We start from the raw sequence: 24983 nt of genomic DNA on the forward strand, positions 1-24983 counted from the left end.
AGGACAGAATTAAGTGGAATTCTAATATCCTTAGAGTGCAATGTGTTTCTCTTCTTTTTGACACCTCCAATGAAACTTGGGATTTGTAGTTTGGCAAGTACCCTCTCTGTGAACACCAAATCCTAGGTTTCCAAAGGACAGAATCAAGTGGAATTCTAATGTTCTTATTGTGCAATGTGTTTCTCTTCTTTTTGACACTTCCAATGGAACTTGGGATTTGTGGTTTGACAAGTGCCCTCTCTATGAACACCAAATCCCAGGTTTCCAAAGGGCAGAATCAAGTGGAATTATAATGTCCTTATTGTACAATGTGTTCTTTTCTTTTCGGTGCCTCCTTGGGATTTGTAGTTTGGCAAGTACCTCCTCCCCGAACTGCTAATCCCAAGTTTCCAGAGGGCAGAATTAAGTGGAAGTATAATGTCCTTATTGTGGAATGTGCTTCTTGTTTTCAGTGCCTCCTTGGGATTTGTAGTTTGGCAAGTATCCCTTCTCCAAACTGCAAATCCCAGGTTTCTAAAGGGCAGAATCAAGTGGAATTCTGGTATGAAGAAGGCCCATGTTTTCTCTCTCCCCATATAACCTCAGTGAATATCTAGGCTGAATATGAACTCACTCTCTCTCCTTCTTAACGTGACTATAAGCAAAGTACCTTTATGCAAAGGTGGCCTGCTTTGCATAAAGGTTACCACCTATGGAATGTTTCTTTTTGCGTGTTCCTTTTCCGTTATTGTTCTGAGGCCCATTATTCAAATAAAGGTGGGGAGGAAACGTACTTCCTGGCAGAAATGAATCAGTTTCTTTTAATACCTTTTTGAAGGCAGAAAGAGACAAAATCACCTAAGCCAACGTATTAAAACTGGGCCTTTTCATTGATTTTTTACAAAATTACATAGAACTTTGCAAAGGTCAGAGATGCTAGAAGGAAAACATTCACTAACTGATATTTAGCTTTCATCAAAACCTATAGATAAGATTTCCACTCCATTAGTGTGAAATAGCACCATCACCAGTGGATGTCACAGTTTCTCTGCTTGTGGGTGAAGTAGAATTCCCAGAAAGGAAGGACAGTTCCTTCGAGGAGAAGATGGGGTAATGCTGACAGGGGATAGGGAAAAGGCAGAACTACTTAATGCCTTCTTTGCCTCGGTCTTCTCACAAAAAGAAAGTCATCTTCAACCTCAAAGATGGAGTGGATGAGGGATTAGAGGACATCCAACCCCAAATTGAGAAACAAGTCGTCCAGGAATACCTGGCCACTCTAAACGAGTTCAAGTCCCCTTTCAGGGCCAGATCAACTACACCCAAAAGTATTGAAGGAACTAGCAGAAGTCATTTCGGAACCATTGGCAATAATCTTTGAGAGTTCTTGGAGAACGGGAGAAGTTCCAGCAGATTGGAGGAGGGCCAATGTGGTCCCAATCTTCAAGAAGGGAAGAAAGGATGACCCAAACAACTACCGTCCGGTCAGCCTCACGTCAACACCAGGCAAGATTCTTGGGAAGTCTGTATCTTGGGAAGTCTGACTTGGCCACGGTGGTACACGCTTTGGTCACATCCCGCCTCGACTACTGCAACGCTCTCTACGTGGGGCTGCCCTTGAAGACGGTCCGGAAGCTTCAGCTAGTCCAGCGCGCGGCAGCCATGTTGTTAACGGGAGCTGGACGCAGAGAGCATACAACGCCCCTGCTGTCCCAGCTCCACTGGCTGCCGATCTGCTACCGGGCCCAATTTAAGGTGCTGGTGTTATCCTACAAAGCCCTAAACGGTTCCGGCCCAAAATACCTTGCAGACCGCATCTCGGCCTACGAGCCCACGAGGGCCTTGAGATCATCCGGGGAGGCCCTTCTCTCGGTCCCGCCTGCCTCACAGGCACGTCTGGCGGGGACAAGAGAGCGGGCCTTCTCGGTGGTGGCCCCCCGGCTGTGGAACACCCTCCCTGCTGAAGTTAGACAGGCGCCCTCCTTGATGGCCTTTTGTAGGGGCCTGAAAACGTGGCTCTTCGAGCAGGCCTTCAACTGAGTGTATTGAATGACAATGGAATGAACTAGGACTACGAATTTTGGCTATGACCCCAGGACCTGACGAAGCGGATTTTTAGTATAAGTATATGTTATGTTGTATTTGTCTGGTTTGTATCGTCACGGCTCACTGTACACTGTCTTCTTTGTTGTTGTTCACCGCCCCGAGTCGCCCTCGGGCTGAGAGGGGCGGTCAATAAATGCAAGAAATAAATAAATAATAATAAATAAATAAGATTCTAGAAAAGATTGTTAAGGAAGTGGTCTGCAAACACTTAGAAACAAATACGGTCATCGCTAATAGTCAACATGGATTTATCAAAAACCGAGTCATGCCGGACTCATCTGATCTCTTTTTTTGAAAGAGTTACAAGCTGGGTAGATGCGGGGAATGCCGTGGATGTGGCGTACTTCGACAAGGTCCACCACGACCTTCTGGCAAGGAAACTAGTCCAATGTGGGCTAGGCAAAACTACGGTGAGGTGGATCTGGAATTGGTTAAATGGATCTGGAATTGGTTAAGTTGGTTAAATGTTTTATTGTGCGGTGCGTTTCCTCTCCTCTTTGAAATACTCAATAGAAGCTTGGGAGTTGTAGTCCCCCGCCCCCAATGTAGTTGCACCCGCAGCTTAGATCAGTCATCAGTGCATGTTAATGCAACTCTGACATCAGTATATGGAAAGAAAACATTAGTAATATACTAGCCGTCCCCTGCCATGCGTTGCTGTGGCCCACATTGGGGTTCTGTGTGGGAGGTTTGGCCCAATTCCATCGTTGGTGGGATTTATTTATTTATTTACATTATTTCTATCCCGCTTATATCAGCCCGAAGGCGACTCAGGACAGTATACACAGTCGGCACAACTCGATTCAGAATGTTCTGTGATTGTAGGTGAATTATAAATCCCAGCAACTACAACTCCTGAATGTCAAGATTCTATTTTCCCCAAACTCCACCAGTGTTCAAATTTGGGCATGTTGAGTATTTGTGTAGAGTTTGGTCCAGATTCATCATTGTTTGAGTCCACAGTGCTCTCTGCATGAAGGTGAACTACAACTCCAAAACCAAAAGACACTGCCCACCAAACCCTTCCAGTATTTTCTGTTGGTCATGGGAGCTCTGTGTGCCACATTTGGTTCAATTCCATCGTTACTGGAGTTCAGAATGCTCTTTGATTGTAGGTGAACTATAAATCCTGGCAACTACAACTCCCACATGTCAAGTCTAATTTCCCCAAATTCCACCAGTGTTGACATGTGGGCATATTGAGTGTTTGTGCCAAGCTTGATCCAAATCCATCATTGTTTGAGTCCACAGTGCTCTCTGGTTGTAGGTAAACTACAACTCCCAAATTCAAGGTCAATACCCACCAAACCCTTCCAGTACTTTCTGTTGAGCATGGGAGCTCTGTGTGCCACGTTTGGTTCAATTCCATCATTGGTGGAGTTCAGAATGATCTTTGATTGTAGGTGAACTATAAATCCCAGCAACTACAACTCCCAAATGTCAAGATTCTATTTTCCCCAAACTCTACCAGTGTTCACATTTGGGCATACTGAGTATTTGTGCCAAGTTTGGTCCAGATCCATCATTGTTTGAGTCCACAGTGCTCTCTGCATGGAGGTGAATCACTACTTCAAAACCAAAGGACACTGCCCATATAACCCAGTTCTCTGTGCCAAGTTATGTCCAGATCCATAATTGTTTGAGTCCACAGTGACCTCTGGATGTAGGTGAACTACAACTCCAAAACCAAAGGACACTGCCCACCAAATCTTTCCAGTGTGTTCTGTTGGTTTTGGTGGTTGACCATTTGGACAATGAGGCCAGTCCAATGGAGTTTGTGGTGTAGGATCATCGCTTCAATGCTGGTGGTCTTTGTTTCTTCCAGCACGCTGACATTTGTGTGCCAAGTTAGGTTCAATTCCATCATTGGTGGAGTTCAGAATGCTCTTTGATTGTAGGTGAACTATAAATCTCAGCAACTACAGCTCCCCAAACCCTTCCAGTATTTTCTGTTGATCATAGGAGAACAGTGTGCCAAGTTTGGTTCAATTCCATCGTTGATGGGGTTCAGAATGCTCTTTGATTGTACGTAAACGACAAATCCCAGAAACTACAACTCCCAAATGACAACATTTTTTTTGAGTGAAGGACATACATTGGCTTGTTAGTGGTATACTGTCCAAATTTGGTGTCAATTCACCCAGTGGTTTTTGAGTTCTGTTAATCCCACAAACGAACATTACATTTTTATTTATATAGATCAGTGTTTCTCAACCTGGGGGTCGGGACCCCTGAGGGGGTCGTGAGGGGGTGTCAGAGGGGTCGCCAAAGACCATAAGAAAAAACAGTATTTTCTGATGGTCATGGGGATTCCATGTGGGAAGTTTGAGCCAATTCTATCGTTGGTGGAGTTCAGTATGTTCTTTGATTGTAATGAACTATAATCCCAGTAAGTACAACTCCCAAATGTCAAGATCTATTTTCCCCAAACTCCACTAGTGTTCACATTTGGGCATATTGAGTATTCATGCCAAGTTTGGTCCAGATCCACCATTGCATGAGTCCACAGTGCTCTCTGGATGTAGGTGAACTACAACTCCCAAACTCAAGGTCAATGCCCATCAAACCCTTACAATGTTTTCCATTGGTCATGGGAGCCAAGTTTGGTTCAAATCCATCGCTGGTGGAGTTCGGAATGCTCTTTGATTATAAGTGAACTATAAATCCTAGCAACTACAACTCCCAAATTGCAAAATCAATCCTCCCCCAACCCCACTAGCATTCACATTTGGGTGTATTGGGTATTTGTGCCCAGTTTGGTCCAGTGAATGAAAATGCATCCTGCATATCAGATATTTACATTATGATTTATAACAGTAGTGAAATGACTGTTATGAAGTAGCAATGAAAACAATGCTATGGTTGAGGGTCACCACAACATGGGGGACTGTATTAAGGGGTCACGCCATTAGGAAGGTTGAGAAACACTGATATAGATGGAAATATGCAGCTTTTTTATGTTTCTTGTTATTCACTGTCCTGGAGAGAGGGACTGAATCTTGGGTGAAGTTTTGGGTGAAAAGGAAGAGTGAAAGTGAGGGAAGCAGGGTGCTGCGGGTTCGAGAGGTGAGAGATGTGCCATGACACGCCAGGAAGGATCTTGCGCAAAGCAACGCTTTCCGAAACTTGTGGTTTTCGTTGGGGCTGTGGCAAAAAAGGTTCAGGTGACTTCTAGGGTTGTGGCTTTCCAGTTAACTGATGGTAGGATGAACCACTTGCAATCTATTCAAAGACTTGGGGAAAGTTTATGCATTGGGCGTAGAAGGTCTTTGTGGCGGCTTTTGCTATGCACTCGTTGCTAGTGTTATTCGTAACTTCGTTTTCGTCCCAAATAGGAACTCAAGACAGCTTGCAAGTTCGTATGATCTATATGGCTCGAGAGCAGTACGTGTGAAAAAGATCTTGGAGTCCTCGTGGACAACAAGTTAAACATGAGCCAACAATGTGATGTGGCGGCAAAAAAAGCCAATGGGATTTTGGCCTGCATCAATAGGAGCATAGTGTCTAGATCTAAGGAAGTAATGCTACCCCTCTATTCTGCCTTGGTTAGACCACATCTGGAATATTGTGTTCAATTCTGGGCACCACAATTCAAGAGAGATGTTGACAAGCTGGAATGTGTCCAGAGGAGGGCGACTAAAATGATCAAGGGTCTGGAGAACAAGCCCTATGAGGAGCGGCTTAGGGAACTGGGCATGTTTAGCCTGAAGAAGAGAAGGCTGAGAGGAGATATGATAGCCATGTATAAATATGTGAGAGGAAGCCACAGGGAGGAGGGAGCAAGCTTGTTCTCTGCTTCCTTGGAGACTAGGACGCGGAACAATGGCTTCAAACTACAAGAGAGGAGATTCCATCTGAACATTAGGAAGAACTTCCTGACTGTGAGAGCCGTTCAGCAGTGGAACTCTCTGCCCCGGAGTGTGGTGGAGGCTCCTTCTTTGGAAGCTTTTAAGCAGAGGCTGGATGGCCATTTGTCAGGGGTGATTTGAATGCAATATTCCTGCTTCTTGGCAGAATGGGGTTGGACTGGATGGCCCATGAGGTCTCTTCCAACTCTTTGATTCTATGATTCTATATAAATAAAAATGTAATGTTCGTTTGTGATACCATCAGAACTCAAAAACCACTGGGGGAATTGACACCGAGAAGGCCCTGTCTTTTGTCCCCGCCAGGCTCGCTTGCGAGGATGGTGGGACCGAGAACAGGGCCTCTCCAGACGATTTTAACTATCTTGATGGTTCATAGGGGAGAATCCGTTCGGACAGGTAAACTGGGCCGGAGTCGTTTAGGGAATTGTGCTCGGAAGCTAATTGGCAGCCAGTGGAGCTGGCGCAACAGAAGAGTAGTATGCTCCCTGTACCCCGCTCCTGTTAGTAATCTGACTGCCGCTCGTTGGACTAGTTGGAGCTTCCGGGCAGTCTTCAGAGGCAACCCCACGTAGAGAGCGTTGCAGTAGTCTATATGGGATGTAACCAGAGCGTGGACCACCGTGGCCAAGTCAGACTTCCCAACATATTTTCATATGTAAACATATGAAAATAGGGCACAAAGCCTTGATCAAATGATACACACCAAATTGACCAAGGCGTAACCCTTATTATCCAGTCTGGTGTCCTTGCCCTTAGCAAACTATAAGTTACTATCTCTTATGGGGGGTGGGGGGTCGTGTTCGACTTCACTACTGGACAGACGGAACTGTCTTTCAGGCTGCAAAGGTTGACAACAAGCTACACAAATTGGTCTGTTTTGGAAGGAATCCCAACAGGTGAGGCTTCTCAAACCAGGTAACCTTTCCTCCATAGACATCAAAAGCACAGGAGCCCTTTCCATCCAGGTTTCCTATGTGGAGTTGCAATATTTAAAAACGAGAGGGCTCCTGTGCATTTCTCCACATTGTGTTGTAGAAAGAATTCCAACAGGTAGGTCTTCTCAGGAAACCAGGTAACTTCTCCTTTGCAGCCATGAAAATCACATCCAGGTTTCCTATGTGGAGTTGCCATATTTAAAAACGAGAGGGCTCCTATGCATCTCCCCATATTGTGTGTGTGTGTGTGTTTTTTACAGTATTTATATTCTGCCCTTCTCACCCTGCAGGGGACTCCGGATTACAATGTACACATACATGGTAAGCATACAATGACATGGACACACAACACATATAAACAGTCGGAGCCCCTGGTGGCGCAGTGGGTTAACCCCCTGTGCTGGCAGACCTGAAGACCGACAAGTCACAGGTTCGAATCCAGGGAGAGGCGGATGAGCTCCCTCTATCAGCTCCAGCTCCTCATTCGGGGACATGAGAGAAGCCTCCCACAAGGATGATAAAAACATCAAATCATCCGGGCGTCCGCTGGGCAATGTCCTTGCAGACGGCCAATTCTCTCACACCAGAAGCGACTTGTAGTTTCTCAAGTCGCTCCTGACACGACAAAAAAAAAAAAAAGATGAGGCTATTTAATATTCCAACTTTTTCTGGCCACCAGGGGAGCTGTCGCTTCACCGTCCATCTGCGAAGTACTTCCTCATTCTCCGCATGCTTGCTGGAGATTTTTATGACCTCTTAAATTAGTTAAATTAGGCTTCCCACATAAGTGGTATCTAAATTTCCTACTGGACAGATGCAGCTGCCTTTCGGGCTGCAAAGGTTGACAACAAGCTACACAAATTGGTCTGTTTTGGAAGGAATTCCAACAGGTGAGGCTTCTCAAACCAGGTAACCTCTCCTCCATAGACATCAAAAGCACAGGAGCCCATTTCATCCAGGTTTCCTATGTGAAGTTGCCATATTTAAAAAAGAGAGGGCTCCTGTGCATTTTCCCACATTGTGTTTTGGAAGGAATTCCAACAGGTAGGGCTTCTTAGGAAACCAGGTAACTTCTCCTTCACAGCCATGAAAAGCACATCCATGCTTCCTATGTGGAGTTGCCATATTTAAAAACGAGAGGGCTCCTGTGCATGTCCCCATATTGTGTTTTGGAAGGAATTCCAACAGGTGAAGCTTCTCAAACCAGGTAACCTCTCCTCCATAGACATCAAAAGCACAGGAGCCCTTTCCATCCATATTTCCTATGTGGAGTTGCCATATTTAAAAACGGGAGGGCTCCTGTGCATGTCCCCATATTGTGTTTTGGAAGAAATTCCAACAGGTGAGCCTTCTCAAACCAGGTAACCTCTCCTCCATAGACATCAAAAGCAAAGGAGCCCTTTCCATCTATGTTTCCCAAGTGGAGTTGCCATATTCAGAAACGAGGGGGCTCCTGTGCATCTCCCCACATTGTGTTTTGGAAGGAATTCCAACAGGTGAGGCTTCTCGAGAAACCAGGTAACTTCTCCTCCATAGACATCAAAGCACAGGAACCCTTTCCATCTATGTTTCCCATGTGGAGTTGCCATATTCAGAAACGAGGGGGCTCCTGTGCATCTCCCCATATTGTGTTTTGGAAGGAATCTCAACAGGTGAGCCTTCTCAAATCAGGTAACCTCTCCTGCACAGCCATGAAAACCACAGGAGCCCTTTCCATCCGTGTTTCCTATGTGGAGTTGCCATATTTAAAAACGAGAGGGCTCCTGTGTCTTTCAGCATGGCCAGAAAGCATGCCAACCTGTCCAAAAAAGAGAACCCCGCCCCTCACCTGCAGAAGCCCCTCCTCTCTTTGGCAGTCCTTGAGAGCAGAGGAGCCCCGCCTGGCGAGGAGAGTGGCCTCCTCCTCCTCCTCTTCCTTCCTCTCTCCTTACTCCTCCTCCTCTTCTGTCCCGGGACCGCCCTGGTCCCTCCTTTTCCCGTATGTCCGGAGCCTCCCCTCCTCAGTCAGTCGCCAGAGAGACTCCGAGGCTTCTCCATGGCTAGACGAAGCCTTCCTCCTCTCTTCTTCTCCCTCCTCTTCACCACTCAAGCCTTGGTCGCACCTGGAGGAGGTAAGGCAGAAGGGGCTTCCTCGCCAGGAGGTCCCACGAAGCCCCACTCAGAGCTCCCTCTCTCTCTTGGCACCCACTTACTCAGGAGGAGATGCCCCTTCTTTGCCATTTCTCCCCAGGAAATGGTCTGCTCAGCCATCAGGAGACCCCCATTTTCTCAGAAGGGGACCTTAGGCTGCCTTTTGGGCCACTTTTGGGCCACTTTTTCCCCATGGAAAAAGTTGGTTCAAGACATGCTTGGCCACAAGGAGACTCTATTTCAGTGTTTCTCAACCTTCCTAATGCCGTGACCCCTTAATACAGTTCCTCATGTTGTGGTGACCCCCAAACATAGAATTTATTATTTATTTATTTATTTATTTATTTATTACTGCGCTTGTATACCGCTGTTTCTCAGCCTACATTGGCGACTCAACGCGGTTTACAACCCTACAATAGTCAACAATATTCAATATAAAAAGCATAAAAACACATACATAATATACAATATTGGGCCACCAATATCGAACCAATGCATCTCTTAACTAAAAACGCAGTCCAATTTCATCGTCTGTGATTCCCAGTCCTTGATCATCAGATTCATTGCATCGAGTTAACCGAATGCTTGTTTGAACATCCATGTCTTCAGTCTTTTTGGAAACACCATCAGCGAGGGGGCTGATCTTACCTCTATGGGGAGGGCGTTCCAAAGCTGAGGGGCCACCACAGAAAAGGCTCTGTCTCTCGTCCCCACCAGCCGCACCTGTGAAGCAGGCGGGATAGAGAGCAGGGACTCCCCAGAAGATCTTAGGGTCCTGGTGGGCTGATAGGCTGAGATACGTTCGGATAGATAAGTTGGGCCAGAACCGTTTAGGGCTTTAAAGGCCAACGGCAGCACTTTGAATTGGGCCCGGTAGCAAATCGGCAGCCAATGGAGCTGGTACAGCAAAGGAGTTGTATGCTCCCTGCGCCCCGCTCCTGTTAGTAACATGGCTGCCACCCGTTGGACTAATTGGAGCTTCCGAGCCGTCTTCAAAGGCAACCCCACGTAGAGAGCGTTGCAGTAGTCAAGACGGGATGTAACCAGAGCGTGGACTACCGTGGCCAAGTCAGACTTCCCAAGGTACGGTTGCAGTTGGCGCACAAGTTTTAATTGTGCGAATGCTCCCCTGGTCACCGCCGAAACCTGGGGTTCCAGGCTCAGCGATGAGTCCAGGATCACACCCAAACTGCGAACCTGTTGTGAAGGAGCAACAAAAAATTATTTTTGTTGCTCCTTCACAACAGTAATTTTGCTACTGTTATGAATTGTAATGTAAATATCTGATCTGCAGGATGTATAGGAAACATGGTACGCAGTCTGGGAGTTCTCCTGGATTCATCGCTGAGCCTGGAACCCCAGGTTTCAGCGGTGGTCAGGGAAGCTTTCGCACAATTAAAACTTGTGCGCCAGCTGTGTCCGTACCTTGGGAAGGCTGACTTGGCCACGGTAGTACACGCTTTGGTTACATCCCGCTTAGATTACTGCAACGCTCTCTACGTGGGGTTGCCTCTGAAGACTGCCCGGAAGCTGCAGCAAGTACAACGCGCGGCAGCCAGATTACTAACGGGTGCGGGGTACAGGGAGCACACCACTCCGCTGTTACTCGAACTCCACTGGCTGCCGATTAGCTTCCGAGCACAATTCAAAGTGCTGGTATTAACCTATAAAGCCCTAAACAACTCCGGCCCTGTTTACCTCTCCGAACGTATTCTCCCCTACGAACCATCAAGACCACTAAGATCATCTGGAGGGGCCCTGCTCTCAGTCCCTCCGCCTGCACAAGCACGGCTGGTGGGGACGAGGGACAGGGCCTTCTCGATGGTGGCCCCTCGACTTTGGAACTCCCTGCCATTAGAGATCAGAACTGCCCCCTCCCTCATGACGTTCAGGAAACTAACAAAGACCTGGTTGTGGAACACGGCATTTGACAACTGATTTAATTCTTTGCCCACATGAAAGGAGGATGATGAATGGGATTGTGATGGTGTCGGACGATTTGGCTCTTTTAACTAGGATGATAATGTTTTAATGTGTATGGTGTTGATATTTTAACCGTGTAATGAAGTGGCATTGTGTTGTTATTGTATATTTTTTGTATGTTAACACATGTTGTGAACCGATCTGAATCCCTCTTTGAAGGTGAGAGGGTCGGTATATAAAACCTCGAAATAAATAAATATTTTCATTCACTGGACCAAATTTGGTACAAATACCCAATACGCCCCAATTTAAATTTTGTTGGGCTTGGGGAAGAGTTGTCATTTGGGAGTTGTAGTTGCTGGGATTCATAGTTCACCTATAACCCAAGAGCATTCTGAACTCCACCAACAATGGAACTGAACCAAACTTGGCACATAATTCTCCCATAACCAACAGAAAAGACTGGAAGGGTTTGGTGGGCATTGACGTGGAATTTTCGAGTAGTAGTTCACCTACATCCAGAGAGCATGGCGGACTCAAAGAATGATGGATCTGGACCAAACGTGGCATGAATACTCAATGAATACTCAATATGGCCAAATGTGAATGCTGGTGGAGTTTAGGGAAAATAGACCTTGACATTTGGGAGTTGTAGTAGCTGGGATTTATAGTTCACCTACAATCAAAGAGCCCCTTGAACCCCACCCACAATAGAATTGGGCCAAACTTCCCACACAGAACCCCAATGACCAGCAGAAAATATTGTGTTTTCAGATGGTCTTTGGTGACCCCTCTGACACCCCCTCGCGACCCCCCCCAGGGGTCCCGACCCCCAGGTTGAGAAACACTGCTCTATTTACTCAGGAGGATCATAGAATCCTAGAGTTGGGAGAGACCTCATGGGCCATCCAATATGCCCAAATGTAAGCACTGTGAAGAAGCACCATCATCAGTGGATGTCACAGTTTCTCTGCTTGTGGGTGAACTACGATTCCCAGAAAGGAAGGACAGTTCCCCTCAAACCCCTCCAATAATCAAATTTCGGCATATCAGGCAGGTGTGCCAAGTTTGGTCCAGATCCATCAGTGTTTGAGTTCACAGTGGTCTCTGGATGTAGGTGAACTACAACTCCCCCAAATCAAGGTGAATTTTCTCCAAAGACTTCCAGTATTTTTTGCTGGTCACGGGGGACTCTGTGTGGTCCAGATCCATCACTGCTTGAGTCCACAGTGCTCTCTGGATGTAGGTGAACTACAACTCGTAAACTCAAGGTCAGTGCCCACTAAACCCTTCTAGTGTTTTCTGTTGATCGTGGGAGTCCTGTGTGCCACGTTTGGTTCAATTCCATCATTGGTGGAGTTCAGAATGCTCTTTGATTGTAGGTGAACTATAAATCCCAGCAACTACAACTCCCAAATGTCAAGATTTTTTGAGTGATGGTCACTCCTTGGGTTAGTAGGTGTCTTGTGGCCAAATTTGGCGGCATTTCATCCAGTGGTTTTTGAGTTACGTTAATCCTACAAACGAACATTACATTTGTATTTATATAGACTAGCTGTCCCCTGCCACGCGTTGCTGTGGCCCACATGGGGGTTCTGTGTGGGAGGTTTGGCCCAATTCTATCATTGGTGTGGTTCAGAATGCTCTGTGATTGTAGGTGAACTACAAATCCCAGCAACTACAACTCCCAAATGCCAAGGTCTAGTTTCCCAAATGTCAAGATTCTATTTTCCCTAAACTCCACCAGTGTTCACATTTGGGCATATTGCGTATTCGTGTAGAGTTTGGTCCAGATCCATCATTTGAGTCCACAGTGCTTTCTGGATGTAGGTGAACTACAACTCCAAAACCAAAGAACACTGCCCACCAAACCCTTCCAGCATTTTCTGTTGATCATAGGAGAACAGTGTGCCAAGTTTGGTTCAATTCGATCGTTGATGGGGTTCAGAATGCTCTTTGATTGTACATAAACGACAAATCCCAGAAACTACAACTCCCAAATGACAATTTTTTTTGAGTGAAGGACATACATTGGACTGTTAGGTGTATTGTGTCCAAATTTGGTGTCAATTCGTCCAGTGGTTTTTGAGTTCTGTTAATCCCACAAACAAACATTACGTTTCTATTTACATAGATTATTATTAGCTTAGCTGCAAAGAGACCCTATTTGCTCAGAAAGCGATCCTATAGCTACCTTGTTTACTATTTTTCCTCTTGGAAAAGGTTGATTCAAGAGATGTTTTGCCACAAGGAGACCCTATTTACTCAGGAGGAGACCCTATAGTTGCCTTGTTTACCATTTTCCACTGGAAAAGGTTAGTTCAAGAGGTACTTAGCTGCAAATAGACCCTATTCAGAAGGAGACCCTATTTGCTCAGACAGAAACCCTATAGTTGCCTTGTTTGCTCCTTTTCTCCTGGAAGAGGTTGATTCAAGAGATGCTTTGCCACAAGGAGACCCTATTTACTCAGAAGGAGACCCTATATTATTGTTGTTGCTGATATTATTATTGGTGTTTTAGTGGTTATGCTTTCATCTGTGTATTTTAACTAAGAAGAAGAAGAGGAGAATTGTTGTTGTTGTTGTTGGCTTATATATATATATATATATATATATATATATATATATATACACATAGGAAGATATAGTAATTATTATTATTATTATTATTATTATTATTCGTGGAGCCCCCGGTGGCGCAGTGGGTTAAACCCCTGTGCCGACAGGACTGAAGACCGACAGGTTGCAGGTTCGAATCCGGGGAGAGGTGGATGAGCTCCCTCTATCAGCTCCAGCTCCTCATGCGGGGACATGAGAGAAGCCTCCCACAAGGATGATAAAAACATCAAATCACCCAGGCATCCCCTGGGCAACGTCAATTCTCTTACACCAGGAGTCACTCCTGACACGACAAAAAAAATATTATTCATTGGCTTATATGCTGGTTTATATGGAAAGATATAGTTATTACTATTATCATTATTGGCGGAAGCCCCCGGTGGCACAGTGGATTAAACCCCTGGGTTGGAAGGACTGAAGACCAATAGGTGGCAGGTTTGAATCCAGGGAAAGCGTGGATGAGCTCCCTCTATCAGCTCCAGCTCCTCATGTAGGGACATGAAAGAAGCCTCCCACAAGGATGGTAAAAACATCAAAACATCCGGGCGTCCCCTGGGCAATGTCCTTGCAGATGGCCAATTCTCTCACACCAGAAGCAACTTGCAGTTTCTCAAGTTGCTCCTGACACGACAAAAAAACTGCTCCGACAGGAAGGTAACGGCACTCCATGCAGTCATGCTGGCCACATGACCTTGGAGGTGTCTATGGACAACACTGGCTCTTGGGCTTAGAAATAGAGATGAGCACCTCACCCCAGAGTTGGACATGACTGGACTTAATGTCAGGGGAAAACCTTAACCTTTACTTATGGATATATGTTGACTTATATGGAAAGATATAGCCATTATTATTATTATTATTATTATTATTGGCTTATATGGGAAGATATGTGTTGACTTATATGGAAAGATATAGCCATTATTATTATTATTATTATTATTATTGGCTTATATGGGAAGATATATGTTGACTTATATGGAAAGTTATAGTCATTATTATTATTATTATTGGCTTATATGGGAAGATATGTGTTGACTTATATGGAAAAATATAGTTGTTATTATTATTATTATTAGTATATATGGGAAGATATATGTTGACTTATATGGAAAGATATAGTAATTATTATTATTATTATTATTATTGGCTTATATGGGAAGATATATGTTGACTTATATGGAAAGTTATAGTCATTATTATTATTATTATTATTATTATTGGCTTATATGGGAAGATATGTGTTGACTTATATGGAAAGATATAGTCATTGTTATTATTATTATTATTATTGGCTTATATGGGAAGATATGTGTTTACTTATATGGAAAGATATAGTCATTGTTATTATTATTATTATTATTAGCATATATGGGAAGATATATGTTGACTTATATAGAAAGATATAGTCATTAGTTGTTGTATTGGTTTATATGGGAAGATATATGGCAAGATATATGTTGGTTTATATAGAAAGATATTGTCATCATCATCATTATTATTATTGGTTTATATGGAAAGATAGTTATTGTTGTTATTTGCTTATATGGAAAGATATATGTTGGTGTACATGGAAAATATAGTCATTATTATTATTATTGGCTTATATGGGAAGATATATGTTGGCTTATATGGATAGATATAGTCATTAGTAGTTGTTGTATTGGCTTATATGGGAAGATATATGTTGGTTTATATAGAAAAATATAGTCCTTATTATTACTGGCTTATATTGGAAGATATATGTTGGCTTATATGGAAAGATGTAGTAATTATTATTATTATTATTATTATTGGCACATATGGGAAGATATATGTTAGTTTATATGTGAAGATATAGTCATTATTATTATTATTCTCTCCTTAAGGTTTGAGGCAAGATACAGCATAGTTAAAATACATCTATAAAGGCGTAAAGGTAAAGGTAAAGGTAGTCCCCTGACATTAAGTCCAGTCATGTCTGACACTGGGGTGTGGTGCTCATCTCCATTTCTAAGCCGAAGAGCCAGCGTTGTCCGTAGACACCTCCAAGGTCATGTGGCCGGCATGACTGCATGGAGCGCCGTTACCTTCCCGCCGGAGCGGTACCTATTGATCTACTCACATTTGCATGTTTTCGAACTGCTAGGTTGGCAGAAGCTAGGGCTGACAGCGGAAGCTCACGCCGCTCCCCGGAATCGAACCTGCGACCTTTCGATCAACAAGCTCAGCAGCTTAGTGCTTTAACCCACTGCACCACCGGGGGCTCCCCTATAAAGGCGTAGGACCATCAAAATATCTATATGAAAAGACATATTAAAATCATCCAGGCCACTTTTGAATTCATAGTTTACAACTGGCTGAGGCATATAGGGCTTTCAAAGTCAAAACCAGCACTTTATGGATCAAAACCAGTTAATGATCATGGCTTAGTGTGATGCTAGACTTTGAAAGCCTTTTGGCACAAACAAGACGTCAAAGGTGGCAATGAAACCGTAGTTGAGCCTGATGGTGCAAGATCTGATAGTATGTGTATTTGTGTGTGTGGACACATAGGACATTTGTGTCTTTCCCTGGTGAATAATATATTGATCCTAGTTGCACCATAGTGCATCAAGGTCACTAGGGTGAAAGCAACCTGGGCAAATGCCCAGAAATGAGGCTCAGCATTTGGAGAGCACTGTTTGCGAACCTGCCCCTCGAGCTGCATCCACACCGACAAATTAATGCAGATTGGCACCACTTTTGCTGCCGTGACTCCATGGTATTGTGTCCTAAGAGTTGTCATTCGGCTCCGGAAATCTATGGCAGAGAAGACTTAATAAACTGATGCATTAATAGACTCCAACGTGGGCACATCCACACTGTAGAATAAATGCTACTATGGTGGCGCAGTGGGTTAAACCCCTGTGCCGGCAGGACTGAAGACCGACAGGTCGCAGGTTCGAATCCGGGGAAAGGCGGATGAGCTCCCTCTATCAGCTCCAGCTCCTCATGCGGGGACATGAGAGAAGCCTCCCACAAGGATGATAAAAACATCAAATCATCTGGGCGTCCCTCTGGGCAACGTCCTTGCAGACTGCCAATTCTCTAACACAAGAAGCGACTTGCAGTTTCTCAAGTCGCTCCTGACACGACTAAAAAAAAATAATGGGGTGCTTGGAGTTGTAGTTTGGCAGGCTCTTGATCCTTCCATGTGAAAGAGTGTGAACTATAAATCCCAGCACCCCATAGCATGGATCCACAGCAGTAATAGTAGTGCCAAATTGAATTATTTCTGCAATATAGATGCACCATAAACAAAGCTTCCAGGGAAAGAGATGTTGCTACAAAGACAGGTGTGCAGTCCAGCTGGGAATCATACTGGTTTAAATTGAGTCCAGTATGGTCCATGCTGATATACTTGAAATGATCCATGCCGATTAGAGTTGTGCATGGATCCCGTTTTCCTTGGTTACATGCGTTCGTTCATTACTTTCGTTACCTTTGGGAGCACATAACGGGAAGCCCCCTTCCTGGTACGAAAATAAGCTTGAAACCAAAGTATGGTAAGCAAGAGCCGATCTCAGCTCCTTGCTGCTTTTTGTGAGCAGCCCCCTTGCTTTGAAAAGAGTGTGTGTGTATGGCGGGCAGGCTCAGAATGTACACACATGCAAGCAAGTGCCTCCTTTAGAGTAAGAAATAGAACTTGCCTTGCCTCCTTGCCTTGGAGAGTATGTGTGTGGCATGCAGGCCCAGTGCGTGCCTGTCTGCAATGAAGCATTCCTCTAGTGTAAGAAACAGAACTTGCCTTGCCTCCTTGCCTTGGAGAGTGCATGGATTGCATGCAGGCAAAGCGCATGCCTGCCTGCAGCCGAGCATCTCCTGTAGAGTAAGAAACAGAACTTGCCTTGCCTCCTTGTCTTGGAAGGTATGTGTGTTGTGCGCAGGCTCAATGTGTGCCTTCCTGCAGTGAAGCATTCCTCCAGTGTAAGAAACAGAACTTGCCTTGCCTCTGTGCTTTGGAGAGTGCATGGGTTGCGTGCAGGCCCAGCGCGTGCCTGCTTGCAGCCGAGTGCCTCCTCTAGAGTAAGAAACAGAACTTGCCTTGCCGTCTTGCCTTGGAGAGTGTATGTGTGGCGTGCATGCCCAATGTGTGCCTGCCTACAGCCAAGCACCTCCTCTAGAGTAAGAAACGGAACTTGCCTTGCCTCCTTGCCTTGGAGAGTGCATGGGTTGTGTGCAGGCCCAGCACGCGCCTGCATGCAGCCGAGTGTCTCCTCTAGAGTAAGAAACAGAACTTGCCTTGCCTCCTTGCCTTGGAAAGTGCATGGGTTGCGTGCAAGTCCAGCACGAGCCTGCCTGCAGCCAAGCATCTCCTCTAGAGTAAGAAACGGAACTTGACTTGCCTCCTTTCCTTGGAGAGTACATGTGTTGTGTGCAGGCCCAACACGTGCCTTCCTGCAGTGAAGCATTCCTCCAGTGTAAGAAACAGAACTTGCCTTGCCTCCGTGCTTTGGAGAGTGCATGGGTTGCGAGCAGGGCCAGTGCGTGCCTGCCTGCAGCCAAGCGTATTGTCAAGAGTAAGAAACAGAACTTGCCTTGCTGAGTACGTGTGTTGCGTGCAGGCCCAGCACGAGCCTACCTGCAGCCGAGTGTCTCCTATAGAGTAAGAAACAGAACTTGCCTTGCCTCCTTGCCTTGGAGAATGCATGGGTTGTGTGCAGTCCCAGCGCGTGCCTGCCTGCAGCCGAGCGTCTCCTGTAGAGTAAGAAACAGAAAGTGCCTTGCCTCCTTGCTTTGGAGAGTGCATGGGTTGTGTGCAGGCCCAACGCGTGCCTGCTTGCAGACGAGTGTCTCCTTTAGACTAAGAAACAGAACTTGCCTTGCCTTCTTGCCTGAGAGTGTGTGTGTGGCATGCAGGCCCAATGTGTGCCTGCCTGCAGCCAAGCACCTCCTCTAGAGTAAGAAACAGAACTAACCTTCTTGCCTTGGAGAGTGCGTGTGTTGCGTGCAAGCCCAGAAAGCACCCATGCCTGCCTGAGTAGAGAAACAGCTAAGAAGCCTCTCTAAAGCATGTGTCTACCTGCAGCTGAACGCCTTTCCTCTAGAGTAGAATCAGCTTAAATGCAGGAAGGGGGGCCTGGGAAGTGCCCCCCCCCCCCATAGTGGCCAATAGGAAACAGGTCTTTCGGCACTCCAGAGCGAAAATAGGTATCTGCCCTCCCGATTTGAGTGGCTCCCTCAAAACAGACCGAGGGCCCCACCGAAAGCCAGGAGATGAAACGGGTCAAGGTTTACCCAGATTGCACAACCCTAATGCTGCTATACTTGAAATGGTCAATGCGATTTTCTGATCGAGTTTCCCTAAATGACTTAATTGCATAAATGGGGAAGGAAGGGGCTATTTCTTCACTGGAGTTGCTTCAGAGTAATGCAAAAGCAATATCTGATACTGCCAGATCTTCCGATTCTTGGAGATGGCTGAAAATGCAAAACAAGCATGACTGTATGCAGTGCTATGGCATGCCGCACGTTTTGTTCCCATCCCTTGGGACTTGGAGCTACATGCAAAAACATGAAGAATGCCTTCACTGAGTAAACTATTCTCAGATTTCCACACTTGGGCCTTTTCCAGATTATTCTTTTGGATGTTCTTGTTGTATACTGGATGGTTGGAAAGACCGCAGCTCCGTGGCAAACATTTTGCAAGAGTTTGATCGTTTATATTTCCAGTTAAAGAGGATCTTGAGTAACCAAAGCCGGCGGAGAGACTGGATCTACACTGCCATATGGGACAATTTGAATCTGCATCCAAGGGTCTGTGTAGACCCATATAATGCAGTTATACTAACCATATAATCAGTGGCTCTCAACCTTCCTAATACCGTGACCCCTTAATACTGTTCCTCATGTTGTGGTGACCCCAAACCATAACATTATTTTTGTTGCTACTTCCTAACTGTCATTTTCTACTCTTCTGAATCGTCATGTAAATATCCGATACGCAGGATGTATTTTCATTCACTGAACAAAATTTGGCACAAATACCCCATATGCCCACATCTGAATGCTGGTGGTGTTGGGGGGGGGGGGGTATTGATTTTTTCATTTGGGAGTTGTAGTTGCTGGGATTTATAGTTCACCTACAATCAAAGTGCATTCTCAACTCCACCAATGGTGGAATTGAACCAAAGTTGGCACACAGAACTCTGATGACCAAGAGAAAACACTGGAAGGGTTTGGTGGGCATTGACCTTGAGTTTGGGAGTTGTAGTTCACCTATATCCTGAGAACACTATGGACTCGAACAATGATGGATCTGGACCAAACTTGGCATGGAAACTCAATATGGCCAAATGTGAACACTGGTGGAGTTTGGGGAAAATAGACATTGACCTTCTGGAGTTGTATTTCTGGGATTTATAGTTCACCTACAATCGAAGAGCATTCTGAACCCCACCAACGACAGTATTGGCCCAAACTTCCCACACAGATGAAAATAGGAGCAAGTTATTTGCAGGGAGCTCATAAAGAAACACATGGTTGTGAAACTAAACTTCCCATTTGGGGGGGGGGGGTGTACTCTAGTGACAGAAGCATTGAGTGGGGCAATAGTGTTGTTGTGCACCTACTCGCCAAAGGCGCAGTGGAAGAGCCAGGTTTTAAGGTTCTTTTTTAACGTTTCTAGTGTAGGGGCTTTTCTGATCTCTCCAGGAAATGAGTTCCAGAGTCAGGGAGCCAAAGAGGAGAAGGCTCTCTCCCTGGTGCCCTAGACGAGCCTCTGATGCATAGGAGCATCACTTCAATACTGTTGGTTTTTATTTCTTCCAGCACGCTGACATTTGTCTGCCTGTCTTCCCAAGACATTTACAAGGTTTTCGAGGCAGCGCTGATGGAATCGTTCCAAGAGTTGCATGTGATGTCTATAGACAGTCCACGTTTCACAAGCATAAAGCAGGGTTGGGAGGACAATAGCTTTATAAACAAGCACCTTGGTATCCCTACGGATGTCCTGGTCCTCAAACACTCTCTGCTACATTCAGAAAATTGCTGCACTTGCAGAGCTCAGGTGGTGTGTATTTCAGTATCAATATTGGCTTTTGTGGAGAGGTGGCTGCCAAGGTAGTGGAAATGGTCAACATTTTCTAATGTTACACCATTAAGCTGTATTTCTGGCATTGCAGAGGAATTTGCTGCTGCCTCCTGGAAGAGCACTTTGGTTTTCTCAATGTTCAATGAGAGGACAAATGTCTCGTATGCTCAGAGGTGGCCCTAGGTAATTTTCAATGGTAAGCAAACAGTATTCCCCTCCCCCCCCCCCTCAACAAATCACTGATATATATTTTCTGTTCGTCATGGGAGTTCTGTGTGCCATATTTGGTTCAATTCCATCATTGGTGGAGTTCAGAATGCTCTGATTTTAGGTCAGTGTTTCTCAACCTGGGGGTCGGGACCCCTGGGGGGGCCGCGATGGGGTGTTGGAGGGGTCGCCAAAGACCATCGGGATCAGTATTTTCTGCTGGTCATGGGAGTTCTGTGTGGGAAGTCTGGCCCAATTATGTCGTTGGTGGGGTTCAGAATGCTCACTGATTGTAGGTGAACTATACATCCCAGCAATTACAACTCCCAAATGTCAAGGTCTATTTTCCCCAAACTCCCAACAGTGTTTACATTTGGGCATATTGAGTATTCATGCCAAGTTTAGTCCAGATCTATCATTGTTTGAGTCCACAGTGCTTTCTGGAGATAGGTGAACTACAACTCCCAAACTCAAGGCCAATGCTCACCAAACCCTTTCATTATTTTTTTTTGCTGGTCATGGGCATTCTGTGTGCCAAGTTTGGGTCAATTCCATCTCTGGTGGAGTTCGGAATGTTCTTTGATTGTAGGTGAACTATAAATCCCAGCAACTACAACTCCCAAGGTCCAGAGAATGAAAATACATCCTGCCTATCGGATATTTACATGACGATTCATAACAGTAGCAAAATTCCAGTTATGAAGTAGCAACGAAAATAATTTTAGGGTTGGGGGTCATCACAACATGAGGAACTATATAAAGGGGTCGCGGCGTTAGGAAGGTTGAGAACCACTGTTTTAGGTGAACTATATATCCCAGTATGGAGCCCCCGGTGGCACAGTGGGTTAAAGCAATGAGCTGCTGAGCTTGTTGATCGAAAAGTCGCAGGTTCGATTCCGGAGAGCGGCGTGAGCTTCCGCTGTCAGCCCTAGCTTCTGCCAACCTAACAGTTCGAAAACATGCAAATGTGAGTAGATCAATAGGTACCGCTTCGGCGGGAAGGTAATGGCGCTCCATGCAGTCATGCCGGCCACATGACCTTGGAGGTGTCTACGGACAACGCTGGCTCTTCGGCTTAGAAATGGAGATGAGCAACACCCCCCAGAGTCAGACATGACTGGACTTAGTGTCAGGGGACTACCTTTATACATCCCAGTAACTACAACTCGCATATGTCAAGGTCTATTTTCCCCCAAGAGTGCCTCAAGAGCGCCCCTGGTCAAAATCAACTATACTGCAAATGCTTACTTTGCGTAATGGGTTGAGCCACCCCTGTGAATGCTTCTGTGAAGGTGTTTAGAGTGGCTTGTAGTTCTTCTGAATATGCACAGACTACATTATCATCGGCATATTGGAGTTCTATAACAGATGTTGTTGTGACCTTAGTTTTGACTTTCAGTCTGCTGCGGTTAAATAGCTTACCTCACCAAAATTAGGGTGTGCATTCAATTTGCGTCATATGGTAATCTTAGTGCTGAGCCAAAACAAAATAGGAAGCTTTTTTAGGAACACCTGGAGCTCCTAATTGAAGGATGTCATCTCTAATGTAATTGCCATGATTCAATGATAGGTTACCTAGTGTCGTGGAGTTCAAATTGCATTATATGGCAGTGTAGATTCGGCTTCGGTCTCCAAACCAGCCTTGATCTGAGCTGGATTCGGAAGGAAATCTATGGGAGCTACAAAACAAGGCTGCCAATTCCAAACCCTTTTCTTGGTGTTTTGTGTTTAAAATGTCACATAAACACATAAGTTCCAGCCGTGAGTCACTCTTCGCCTCCGAAAGGGCCTCTGAGTCATCATCAGTTGTCCTCCTCCCCTTCCTTTCTCGATCTTGGAAGGAGAGAGCATTCCCTGGCTTTGAAAGCCCTGCCTTCCCAGAAGAGGCCCGTCTACGAGTCAGATTGTTGTGGTACGTTGAACTATGAGGCCAAGGTTCAGAGTGTGAATCCTCGCTTGGCCATAGACCCAGAGGAAGGCAAACATGGACACAGCTTTCCAAGAAAACCCTTTAATCAGGTCACCATTGTTTGGCAACACCTTGAAGGCATATCACGTTAGAATCCTAGCGTCAGAAGAGACTGCTGAAAGCCATCCAGTCCAACCTTTCAACGCTTCTGCTTGCTTTATCGGTGCCAAAGGAGGGTCCCCTCCTCAAATGCCTTCCTCCCTTCCACCAAGAACCTTTCTAACACCGTGACCCCTCCCACTGGAGCATTGCAGCGCACCCAAATACCTGGGAGTCACTCTGGATCGTGCCCTGACCTACAAGAAGCACTGCCTGAATATAAAGCAAAAAGTGGGTGCTAGAAACAATATCATACGAAAGCTTACTGGCACAACCTGGGGATCACAACCAGACACAGTGAAGACATCCGCCCTTGTGCTATGCTACTCTGCTGCTGAATATGCATGCCCAGTGTGGAACACATCTCACCACAGTAAAACAGTGGATGTGGCTCTTAATTGGACATGCCGCATTATCACAGGATGTCTGCGCCGTACACCACTGGAGAAATTACACTGCTTAGCCGGTATTGCACTACCTGACATCCGCCGGGAAGTAGCAACCAATAGTAAAAGGACCAAGGCAGTGACATCTCCAGCTCATCCCTTGTTTGGGCATCAGCCGGCACTTCAACGACTTAAATCAAGAAATAGTTTTCTAAGATCTACAGAGACACTCGCTGGAACACCTCAGCAAGCAAGAGTCCAAAAGTGGCAGGCTCAAACCCAGAGCCTCAATCAATGACTGATACCCAATGAGAGACTCCCCCCTGGGGACACAGAAGACTGGGCGACTTGGAAGGCGCTGAACAGACTGTGCTCTGGCACCACGAGATGCAGAGCCAACCTTCAGAAATGGGGCTACAAAGTGGAATCCTTGACATGCGAGTGTGGAGAAGAGCCAACCATTGACCACCTGCTGCAAAGCAACCTGAGTCCTGCTACATGCACAATGGAGGACCTTCTAGCAGCAACACCAGAGGCACTCTAAGTGGTTTGAGCCTGCCACTTTTGAACTCTTGCTTACTGAGGTGTTCCAGCAAGTGTCTCTGTAGATCTTAGAAAACTATTTCTTGATTTAAGTCATTGACATGCTGGCTGATGCCCAAACAAGGGATGAGCTGGAGATGTCTCTGCCTTGGTCAATATTGGCTGCTACTTCCCAGCGGATGTCTGGTGGTGCAATAACGGCTAAGCAGTGTAATTTCTCCAGTGATGTAGGGCGCAGACACCCCGTGGTAATGCGGCATGTCTCATTAAGAGCCACATCCACTGTTTTAGTGTGGTGAGATGTGTTCCACACTGGGCGTGCATACTCAACAGCAGAGTAGCATAGTGCAAGGGCGGATGTCTTCAGTGTGTCTGGTTGAGATCCCCAGGTTGTGCCAGTAATATTTCATATGATATTGTTTCTAGCACCCACTTTTTGCTTGATATTCAGGCAGTGCTTCTTGTAGGTCAGGGCACGGTACAGAGTGACTCCCAGGTATCTGGGTGCGCTGCAATGCTCCAGTGGGATTCCTTCCCAGGCGATCCTCAGAGCTCAGGATGCTTGTCTGTTCTTGAGATGAAAACCACATGTCTGTGTTTTAGATGGATTAGGGATCAGCTAGTTTTCCCTGTAGTAGGCAGTAAGAGCACCTAGAGCTTTGGAGAGCTTCTGTTCAACCATCTCAAAGCTTTGCATCTCAAAGGATTTGCAGTACCTTCAACCAACTTGCACAGACCACTGAGAACTCTCATGTCAAACAAAAAATACTGGAGGGGCTTGGGAGGAATTGACAGTGATTTAAGAGAGTTGTAGTTCACCTACATCTGGAGAACATTGTGAACCCAAACAACTATGGATCTGGACCAAACGTGGCATGAATACTCAATATGCCCAAAATTGAACATTGGTGGACTTTGGGGAAAATAGACCCTGACATTTGGGAGTTGCGGTCTCACCAGCCGGCGAGACCGCGAGGGAGCCGAGAGGGGGCTCGTGCGAAGGAGCCCTCGGCTGCCTTGCAGCCTTGTGGGCGGGGCCTATTTATTTATTTATTTATTTATTTGCAGCTTTTATAGTCCGCCCTTCTCACCCCGCAGGGGACTCAGGGCGGATTACAGTGTACACATATATGGCAAACATTCAATGCCAATCTTTGACATACAAAC

The 24983-nt window shown here is 45.7% G+C and overlaps 1 protein-coding gene across 1 annotated transcript in view; it reads left to right on the forward strand.

The window, feature by feature from the left end:
• The first annotated feature begins 8851 nt into the window (after positions 1 to 8851).
• The window catches only part of LOC132762871 (interleukin-13 receptor subunit alpha-1), a 47961-nt gene continuing 31829 nt past the window's right edge, over positions 8852 to 24983 (forward strand). The window contains exon 1 of the mRNA XM_060756081.2: positions 8852 to 9000. Coding sequence (XP_060612064.2) covers positions 8925 to 9000 — 76 coding nt within the window. The 5' untranslated portion in view covers positions 8852 to 8924. The remainder of the gene's footprint in view (positions 9001 to 24983) is intronic.

Source organism: Anolis sagrei, chromosome 10, assembly GCF_037176765.1.
Source record: "Anolis sagrei isolate rAnoSag1 chromosome 10, rAnoSag1.mat, whole genome shotgun sequence".
In the NCBI taxonomy this organism is placed as follows: domain Eukaryota; kingdom Metazoa; phylum Chordata; class Lepidosauria; order Squamata; family Dactyloidae; genus Anolis; species Anolis sagrei.